The 11623-nt window shown below is 32.6% G+C and overlaps 1 protein-coding gene across 1 annotated transcript; it reads left to right on the plus strand.

The window, feature by feature from the left end:
• The first annotated feature begins 7798 nt into the window (after positions 1–7798).
• On the plus strand, positions 7799–9820 carry LOC133324848 (phosphate-regulating neutral endopeptidase PHEX-like). Its single transcript, XM_061533679.1, has one exon. It carries the CDS (start codon positions 7799–7801, stop codon positions 9818–9820), a length of 2022 nt encoding a protein of 673 aa, XP_061389663.1.
• Positions 9821–11623: the final 1803 nt, after the last annotated feature.

Consider the following 11623-nt stretch of genomic DNA (forward strand, 5'->3'; position numbering starts at 1 on the left):
TTTTCGATAAATCGAACAAAAATATAAAAACATATTAAATCAAATTCCATTCATAATTCTTATCTTAATTTTAAATTCTATGCTAAACGCCGTATAGTAAATCGGACAAACTTGGGGTCTTTTGTGCATAATTTAAATGAAAGCTGGCGCAAATATATAAAGGAGCTTTTTCAACATCTGAATCGATTCTCAACAATGTGAATATGGCTCGTCCTTAGGAGGAATAAAGGAAATGTGCTAAATTTCATATTATTCGGATAATAAATGTGATCTGCATTTTGTTTACAACAAATACATGGACAGATCACACCAGAAAGTTATACCAAATCGGTCCTCTAGTGAAAAAAGGGTGGCTTGCGTATGTTACAAATATATGCAAAGTACAGCAGCTTAGTGAAATGCATACAAATTCTCGCTTATAACTCTGATGACCTTTGGGGAATTTCTTTAATCAAATTATACGTTTATAGCTCTGAAAACCCTCAGGTAATTTCTTTAATATATTAAACGTTTATAGCTGGGATAACCCTTGGGAAATTGTCATTGAAAACCCATTGGATTTTTTAACCTATAGTTATAGCTCTGATAATCCGTGGCAACGTTTGTTTAAACTATGCGTACAGCTCTGATAATCATTGGGAACATTTCTTCAAAAATTCACGTTTATAGATCCGATAATTTTCTTAAAATGTTTTTTAAGAATACGTTATAGCTCTAATAGTCCGTGAGAACGTTTGTTAAAATATATGATTATAGTTTTGATAATTATTGATAATATTTTGTAAAAAATATTCGAAAAAAAAAATCAGGTCTTAGCACTGATAACAGTTGGAAAATTTTATTAAAAAATTTTGATAATCTTTCCAAAAAAAATTTCATAAAAAGTTCACGCTTACAGCTGTGATGATATTTGGTAGATATTATTAAATAATCCGCGCTTATAGCTCGATAAAAATCAGGTCTATAGCTCTGATAACAGTTGGAAAAATATTATTAAAAAGCATAGGCTTCAAACCTGTTAACTTTCGACAAACTTCATTAAAAAAATGAGGAATGTAGCTCCGATAACCCTAGGAAATTTTCTTGACAAAAATCCAGGCCTATTGCTCTGATAATCATAGGCAGAATTCAATAAAAAGTCAACGCTCCAATTTCTATTAATCCTTGAAAATTTTCTTTGAAACATTTACGCTTGTGTATCTCTTATATACTTGGGAATCCTAGGGAAATATTCTTTAAAAAATATAAAGGCTTTGATAATCCTTGGTAATTTTTCTTTTAAAAAATCCACGATTATAGCTCTGATAATCCTTGGAAAATTTCTAAAAAATCCTAGGGAAAAATTAAAAAATAGCTTCGGTAATCCTTGGGAAAAATTCTTTAAAAAATCCACACTTATAGCTCTGATTATTGTTGGGATTTTTAAAATAAATCCTGGCTTATAGCTTCGATAATCGTTGGGAAAATTCATTAAAAAATCCTCGCTTATAGCTCTGGTAATCCTTTGGAAAATTCGTTAACAAAACACGCTCTGATAACCGTAGATAATCCTTGTTTTTTATATAAAAAAAACTTAAGGCTTTGATAATCCTTGGGAAGAATTCTTTGAAAAATCCACAATAATAGCTATACAAATCCACACCCACAGCTCTGATAGTCCTTCGTAAAAATACTTTAAAAAATATGAGCTTTTACAGTCCTTTGGGAAATTAGTTTAGAAATTAGTGAATACCTCTTCGAAAATACCTTTAGAAAATCCTGGCTTGTAGCTTTGAAAGTACTTCAGGAAAATTCTTTTAATTATCCACTTTAACGAGAGCAGTTCGGAAATTTCTTAGCCTAGCACAAAAACAAAAAAAAAAGTTAAGTGTTTTGGAAACTTCCATCTCGGTTATGAACACATGTTAAATTTTGTTTCGATCTGACAACTCCTTCATATAGAAACATGTGTTCAAAGAAAAAAGACGCATCTGCAATCTTTTTACAATGGTAAAATTATAATATATCATTGTAAAAAAAAGTCATTTTGAATCTGTTTCTATATGTAAAAAACTGCCCTCGTATATCTATGAAAGTCCTTTGAAATTTTATTTTCGTAAAAATTTCTTAACCACGCTAGTCGTTAAAATTGTTATACAAATTACAACTTCAGCTGTGATAGTCGTTCCAATAACGTCAAAATCCTTTGGAAAATACACTTGCAGCTGCAATATTTTTTTTATTAAAATTCGTTAAAAATCGACGCTTGTACTGTAACATTTTTTGTTCTTCGTTAAAAATCTACACTTGTTACTGTGACAGTAGGTCCTTAAACATCTTCAACAAGTCCCAAATTATATATTTTATTTATTTTTCTTCTATTGTCCTAGAGCATAGGGCATTTACAAATTGTCGCTATTTTATTCGATGTTATGTCAGCTCATAAATATCTATTTAGCTGCAGCTTGTTCTAGATGATGGGGCTGCCATCTATATTTGCATAGAAACAACGTCACCTTCAATTACTGGTGAATGGTTTGAGTCTTTGCTTATTTAGTGCTGCCGTCTTCCTCTGGGTGGCGCTATCTACTGTCATTGCTATTTTGTGTTGTATTCATGACATAACCTTATTTTTACAAATATTCGAAAACAACTTTGAAATAACTTTTCTTCGGCTAAGCGGAATCCTTTGGGTTTAGGTTACAGGCCTTCGGAAAAATTATATAAAAAATTCAAGCTTGTGTTGGCGAATGTTCCTTGTTAAAAATCCCAAAGAAAGTCAATTTTAAAAATTATTTTAAAAGTCCACGATATAGTTCTGATAGTCCTTCGAAAAAAGTATGTAAATAATCCACGCTTACAGTCATGAAAGTCATTTAATAAAATCGTGCGGGTTAGTGAGGGGTTTATTTGAATATTATTTCCAAAACTTTGACAAACTGATTAGAATTTCATTTATGCCACCTAGTTTCGTCTGGCTTTTAAGCCAAAAAGGGTCACCTATGTAAATATATGAGGTCAATTAGAATTTTTATTAAGCACCCTCTTGATACAAGTTTTTCTGTTTTTTGCATATTTTGCTCAAAGGTATAATCAATTGTCGTGTATAGTTTTTTTCCACTTTTGCATCGTTATGTCAAGCACTTAAATTATGGTTGAAGTGAGCACTTAATTGTCAATTGCAATTTGTATATAACCCAACACACAATTTTAAAACGAAACACACCCTTTTATATAAAAATTCTCAACATATTCTCTACCATTCTTCTCACTGGGTATCGCGTGTGTATGTGGCTAACAGACACACAAGAATAAACTTCAAGTTAATACCAACCACTTGAAGACGACCACAAATTATCAATGGGGTTCAAGTGAGGTTTCGTCGTCGTCGTAGTTGTCATCGTCGTCATCATCATCGGCACCTACTTTTGATTACTAAGTCTGTTTTTGCGTTAAGTGTGACTTGGAGAACTCACGTTTATGGTCAAACATGAATGAGGTTTCATTATGACAATAATGTTTATTACTAACAAACGTACTTACATACACACAATCACGCTTATATATTGTGTAATGCTGACGAATGGAGGAAAAGAATAACAAACAATAAAAGAAACCAAGAATGAAAAATTGAAATAGAACCAAACACAAGTAGGTGGCGTTGTCTCGACCAAATCACATTTCAATGTTAATTACCAGCAATGATAGCTTAGAGAGTTAAAAAATTAGAATCTGCGGCGTACTATTTTCAGAGGGTCTCGGAACAACCAGCAATTGTTGTTTCCCCCTTAAAATCTAGATTCATACAAATATGGGGTTATTAGACAAAACTACAACAGCGGATACAAACTCATTGTAAAGCTACCGTCTGTCAATCTGTCGGCATTTGTTTATTAGCACTTGATTTTCTGTGTGTTTTGTTTAACAGCAAAATGTGAAGATCTAAACACTGAGTAGGAGGAGTACAAGTTGGGGTAATTATGATCTGGATACCCTTAATTAAAGGTAAAGTGGCTGAAAGCTAAGTTACGTTGGCCAAACACACAAAAACACAGCAGTTGGTCCAGAAGCGGCAGCAGTGAATACCCAGCTGGAGACTTTACAAACTAAAGTAGACAATTTATGAGGCCATTTACAATTGTTGTTGTTGTTGTTGCTACAGTAGTAGAAAATCCTACTTTACCTTTTTTATTGGCTTTTAGGCTATGAGCTCTTTTTTATAGTAGGTCACCATAAAATGTTGCTAATTTATATGTCAAATGAACTTAAAATTTCTGAATAAATTTACCTGAGCGCATTAGTTTTGTTTAAGATTCAGCATATTTTTGTTGGTTTTGTTGTTTGCTTGAATTGAGTATCTGAAAAGATAATTAAGATAGAGTAGTTTTAGTTAGTGAAGATGGAAATATTTTTGATTGTAAGAAAACTATCTTGACAGGGCGATTAAAAGTTTATATCTTCACTCTAAAAAGTATTTAAATCAAAATCGCACTTCTTCTGTTTATAGACATCTTCTGTCTACAGACGTCATATAGAAGTTCTTCCGTAAAGTTATTTTTATGTCAAATTGATTTTAAATCAATAGAAGGCCGTAACTTTCTATAGAAAATTTGCAGAAGGTCTATATAAAAGACCTGTTAAAGGTTTTTATTATAGAAATCGACTCGAAAACCTTCATTTTATAAAGGCCTTTAAAATTATTGTTTTTTTTTCAAGTTAAGGAGATGATTTGTCTAATGTAGCCTGTCCTAGGGGATTGCCATTTATTGTTGCCTAGAAACAACGTCTCTTTGAATTTTATGTTGTGGTCGCGATTCCTACTTATGTAGTGTTGCCATTTTCCTCTGGGTGGCACTGAATTCAGTCATTCCTATTTTTTGTGTTATGTTGGTTTAGAGATTAGCTGTTAGAATGCCGGGAGCATCTGGCATTTTCTGTATAATATTAAACTAGACTCTTGATTATAAATCGAATGGCAGTAAGGCCTATAGATAGATCATGGGAATAATTTAAAAAATATATGCTTGTATCTATGATAGTGTACAAAAAAAAATTTTCGAAAATATAAAATAAAATATAAAGATCTTCGTAAAAATAATTTTCAAAATTGTTTATATATTTTTTTTCTTTCTCAAGTTTGTACCCTTAAACGTATAGGACTTCTACAAACCATAGCAATTTTTTCGATTAAACCTTATTATTATTGTTCTTACAGAGATGATTGGTCTGATGTAGGCTGTGCTAGGCTAGAAGTAACGCCTCCGTGAATTTGGTGCTGCCTACAAGTAACGTCTCCGTGAATTTTGTACTGTGGTCCTTACTTATGTAGTGTTGCCTATTTTCTCTAGGTGGCGCTATCCTCAACCATTTTTGTGTTTCAAGTATTCGAAATTATTTTGGAAAAATGGTTTTCTATATTTTTAAACCAGATTTGAAGTAGATGTAGAATTTTTCGCCCGGCTGTATATGATGATGATAAGCTGCTCACGATAACCTATAGATCTTCTAGACTATATGCTTTTATTGATTAAGGAATAATTGTAAAGAGCTTTCTAGGCTATTTGATGGACCTCTATACTACACTACCGATTTTTTAAAGTATTTCGAAAGAATATTTTAAGTTGAGGGACCTTCGATGCTATAATCGTGGATTTCAGAATCATTTTTTAAAGATCTTCAACGGGTTTGAAAGATTTTTTTTAAATGTTATTAAAAAATGTTTGTGAAGAACTTTCTAGGCTATATCTGCAGATTTTTTGAGATCCCTTAGACTACACTAGTGATTTTTTCAAATAATATTTGTCAAGGATTTTCTACGATATGTGTAGTTGTTAAAGAACATTTTAAGTTTTTGAAAGTTCTTCAAATGTATATTAAAGAACCTTCTAGGGCACGCGAAGTTGTTGATAATATTCAGAGGCCTTCAAAGATGATAAGACATTTTTGGAATAACTTTAAGGGATTTTTTAAATAATATTTTTGAATGACCTTATATACCTTCAAGAATTATTTCGATAATATTTTCGAACAAAATTCTATAAATTGTTTAGGAACATTTGTAAAGATTCTTCTAGGCCAGTTGTGGATTTTTTGAGGGGCCTCTAGATTAAGTAATTTTTTAAAATAATATTTTTGAAGGATCTTCTTCGATGTAATCGTGATTTGCTAAGGAATACTTTTGTAGGAAATTTTAGGATATATTCCAAAATAATCTCGTTTTTTAAGAATCTCTTTTTTAGGAGCGTTCCTTTGTACATTATTCAATTAAATAATTTACATCAATACTCCTTGTTCAGATGCATTTTAGCCCATGAAATAATTCATGCCTATGATTTTTTTCATATTATCTTTGATCATGAATGCAATTATGATAATCTCGGCCCAAGGGTGGCCCATTATTTTGCACCTCACTTAAAGTGTTATACACAGAGTACACGGTCTGATATTGCATCGGGAAAATATTGCTGACATTAATGGATTATGTGTAGCTTTTAACTGTTACCAATCCATTAATGAGAGGGTTATGGCATAACATCTGTTCGTAGATTTGTTAAATAATATTTTTGAAAAACTTTCCGGAATATAATCCCGGATTTTTAAAACAATATTTTAATAGGAACTTATGTTTAGGAACTTTTTAGCCTATAGTTGTGTGTTATATGAACCTCCAAGGCTAAAATGTTCTCGATGGACCTTCTGAGACAAAATTACATACGTTTACAGATTATTTTTTAAGGTCCATCTGTGTTATTGTTGTAAAATTTCGAAATAATATTACTGAAGGACATACTTGAATTTATAATTTTTTGTTGGCCCTTCTAAGCTATAATCGCAAATTGTTTTAAAAAATATTAAACTTCTAGGCTAGAATTTGTTAGAAATAATTTAAAGGCTATTTTTGAGGTACGTTCTAGACTACAATCGTGGATTATTTAAATAATATTTTGGAAGACTAATAGTGAGTGGCGAGTTTTTAAAGAAGGTCATTTTAGGATGTTTAAAATATATTTTTCAAATCATTCAAGGGATGTTTAAATAATATGTTTGAAGGAGCTTCTAGGCTATAATCATGGATTTTTGTGAATATTTGTGAAGGGTCCTAATCTATATTAAAAAAATATTTTGACGGATCATCCAGGCTACAAGACGCATTTATTAGCGGAAGGACCTTCCTAGCTAAAATTGTATATATTTAAGAATATTCTAGGCTTTTAATTCCATTCTTTGAACATATATTTTTGAACTTCTAGGCTTTATTAATATTTTATTATTAAATATGTATATTATTATTATTACTTTTAATATTTCTTTATAAACATTGGTCATGTTAACCATGTTCCACTGCATTTTGTTGATATTCCTTATCAATTCTGTATGCGTTTTACAAGGGTCAACGTAATGATTTGTGCCATAGTTTCACTGTCAGCTGTCGTTCAGATCTTTTGTTTCAGTTTCAATTTTTATTAGAGATACGAATTAAATACATACATATATAATAAAAATGCGATAATAATATGAAATTACAATAATAACAACAATGGACATTTGTAGTAAATACAAATTAAAATAAAACAAATAGTAGAAAAAAGAAGAAGAGCAACAACAAAACAAATTTTGATAAACCCAACATGAAAAAAGATTAATAGCCAGTGAAGAGGAACATACGAAGAGATTGTTCGCCATGAAGATGAAATGAAGTCGAATTGGATGTGTCTTTTAGAATAGCTATTTGAGATTAGTATAAAATAGGGAGTGACATCTGCTGGACATAAATACCGAGAAGAAAAAAAAAACGAAAGAAAATTAGAAAAAAATAGTGATGTTCGGTTGGAGAATTTTCATATTTTTAATTGTGACATTTTGTTATGGCCCAGAATTGGTCCAGGCATCTGTGATAAATGTGAATAAATTCTATGAAAAATTAATAAAGGCCAATGTAAATGAGAGTGTGGATCCATGTGAAAATTTCTATGAATATGCTTGCGGCAATTGGCATCGCAATTATGATGATGGAAAGGGTGATTACATCGATATGCCTGGGTATATGGACTACAAAGTAAATCAGCAGTACAGGGAGTTATTGGAAAAGGGAGAGGAAGACAGGAAATGGAAAACGGGGATTTTTAAAAAAGCCAAGGCCTTATATGATGCCTGTGAAAATGTGGAACATTTGGTATTGAATCAATTTCTGGCCGCCGTGGAGGAGGAATTGCAAATGGAATGGCCCATATTTAGTATAGAGAGTGAAGAGGAGTGGTTAAATGTCACACGATTTGATTGGTTACATGTTTTGGCCGTGCTGAGACGTTATGGCATGAATGGGATATTTCTCACCCACAATGTCAATGTTAATCCCCGCAATAGTAAGGAATATTTTTTGGAAGTTTCACAACATTATGATGGTTCGGTACTTTTGGAATCCGAAGATGTGGAGAATATTTTTATTAATTTTGGTATGGATCACAATGCAAGTCACCAGCTGACTGAGGAAATAATGGAGTTTGAAAGAGCACTTAACGAACTGGCAAAGATTGTATATTTAAATGAAACTGATACCCGAAACTATGCGGATAATTTTCAACAAATGAAGCTGAAGGAATTGCAGGAAAGTGTGCCGGAAATTGATTGGTTGAAATATTTTCAAATTGTTTTGAATGAAACCAGAAGGGAATATTTACAAAATTTAACCATACAAACATTTGCAGTGACTCCGGAATTTTTCTCAAATCTCAAGGAACATTTGCAGTCTTATTCTAATGAAACAATTGGCTATTATATAATGTTGAAATTTATGTATTATATAAATGGTAATCTTCCACATGGCAGTCAAAGAAATTGTATAAAATATGTTCGCAGTTTTATGCCAGTTTTTATGAACTACCTTTATGAAGAGACACTTTTTAAAAATAAGCGCCAGGAAATTGAGGAGAGCCTACAGAAAATGTTTCAGAATTTGAAAAATTCATTTGAATCATTGGTTAAGGAAAATCACTTGAAACTAGACTCCCAAGAACAAAATTTTATTCTCAAAGAACTACATCACATGCAATTGAAAATTGGCAATCTACCACGTAACTGCAGTGAGGATTTTGTGGAGAACTTCTACAACGACTTAAAAGTGAATAGCAGCAATTTTATCGACACGCATTTGAGTGTTTTAAAATTTATGAATGAATTGCATTATCGATATTTGGAACAAAAATCCCTACCCATTGCCGATAAGGTGTATCATTTCGATACCAGCTCCCTCAGTTCCTCATCTCCAGTGAAAATCTTCGACAATGCCATATTGGTGCCACATGGCTATCTCCAATTACCCCTCTATGACACCCAACTAAACCACCTACATCAATACTCCCTGCTCGGTTTCATTTTGGCCCACGAAATTATCCATGCCTATGATTTATTTCACATTATCTATGATCATGAAAGTAATTATGATTATCTCGGCTCCAAGGTGGCTCATCATTTTTCACCACATCTAAAGTGTTATTCGCAGAGTACTCGCTCGGATATTGCATCGGAAAATATTGCAGATGTTGCGGGGTTGCGTGTGGCCTATAATTATTATCAAACCATTAGCGATGATCATGGCATGAAATTCCCATTTCTCCATCTAACCAAGGATCAGTATTTCTTTGTAAATTCTGTGCAGTTTTTATGTGCTGATATTTATAAAATAGCCGCCTTGGGTCTGGAGACTACGGCGGATTTAGCCCATGACATGCATGATAAGCGAGTGCAACAGAATTGGTCGAAATTTGAGGAATTCTCATTGGCATTTAATTGTTCCCCCAAATCGAATATGAGTACACCAGTTGAATCGTGTAGGATTTGGTAAAAATACACATTTATTTTTGACAATGTAGATATATAGGTTTATGAAATTGTTCATATATCTTATTTAGAAATAAAGAATTAAATTTAATAAAATATGTTTTTTTTATTTATTAACTGATTATAGTGGAGTTAAGAGGATTATAGTGGAACCGTTTTAAATTAATGCTGTATTTAAGGATTATTATGTACTAGTTCTTAAAGAATGATATCGGATATTGTTAATTTTTTTTGTTAGACGTATTGAAAGGCCTCATTGTTCGACAATGTGAAAATGCTATTCATTAATTATACCCTACACAACTATTTTGTCAGGGTATTATAGCTTTGTGCAGCCCCAAGAGTTTGTAACGCCGCGAAATATTGGTCCTAGACCCACCTTTAAGTATACCGATCGTCATATCTCGACTAGCTGAGTCGATCTGAGTGATAATTTGTAAACACGATACATGCCACAATCTTCACGGTTCTGGCCAATGAAGACCCCTATTGTTTTTGGTAAGGATCGGCTAATATTTAGTGGATGAAATGAACCAAAAACTTTATTTTTGTCTGATTTTCTGGTCGCTCCAGGGGCCGCAATTACGGCCCAAACTTCGCGAATTTTTACATGGAAAAAGGAATCGGGCCAAATTGATAAAGATCGGTCAATATTTAGCGGGTCAAATGGACCCTGACTTTTGTGTGAAGGACATAGACCCGAGATGTTGATAGTATACCCAAGAGGAGTGGTTAAATTGATACCGATTATATTGTCGTAAGTACTCGGATGTGGGAGATACATTTAAATATTTACAGGTGCTTACGTATTCATATATTATTTAGTAACCCATTACCACACAAGATGGCGAAAATATAGCGCCGATCGCTTTGAAATTTTCCATGAGGATCCGGGTATGGTTAAGGACAACGCCTAGAAATTTCGGTGAGGATCAGATAATAATATTGGGATGAGGTGGACCGAAAACTAATTTTTTGTGTTTTTTTTTTCGAGTCGATATATAGGCCACAAGTGAAAGCCGAACATCAAAACACAACCCACGGTGAAGGGAATCTGGACAAGTAATTAGAAGGGCTGTACTGAATATTAGTAATATTTGTTGACCTCTAGTCGGTCAAAAGGGTGCAAATATCGCGAAAAATTGCTCAAGATCAGAATATAAAACTACAGAATGTTATAATTTCGTGGAAGTTGTGTAGAGTACCATATGTTCGGCCCCGTCCGACTTTACTAATTAATCAAGGTCTCGGAATACCAAATTACTGTAATTTTGTAAAGATATTGTCAACTGGAAATACGCCTAGAAAAATCAGACTACATATTAACAAGCAAAAAAGGCGTTAAGTTCAAAAAGTGGACCTATACCGACAATTCCACAAACCGATTTACGTAAACCATTATGTACAGCAAATAAGAATTTCAGCGATTTTTAATGGGGATTTTTAATAAAATCTGAAAACCTCAAAACGTGAACCGATATTGATAATGCATGTTAGAGTGGAACATGTGTATAAAATCCTCAAACTACTGCAATTTAGAGTGTAGTGTTGTATGAGGTTATGCCTAAAAGGGGACCAATATTGATTACATAGCTAGAAATTAGCGAATATTTGGGGTTATCATTATATGAGGGGTTATGCCTAATTAATGACCGATAAAGCTCAATTTCGAAACCAAAATATTGGTTTCTAAATTGAGCTTTTTGTATCAGGATATATCATTATATGGGGGAGATGAATAAAAGGTCGCCGATATATGTCATACTATGGTAGAATACGCCAATTTTTGGGACGAATATTACAAAAT

The sequence above is a fragment of the Musca vetustissima genome, unplaced genomic scaffold (genome assembly GCF_032173495.1).
Source record: "Musca vetustissima isolate MV318-11 ecotype Yass unplaced genomic scaffold, APGP_CSIRO_Mvet_v1 utg28841, whole genome shotgun sequence".
NCBI lineage: Eukaryota > Metazoa > Arthropoda > Insecta > Diptera > Muscidae > Musca > Musca vetustissima.

Coding starts and splice junctions, on each gene's coding strand:
- LOC133324848 (XM_061533679.1), top strand. CDS start 7,799: ATGTTCGGTTGGAGAATTTTCATATTTTTAATTGTGACATTTTGTTAT.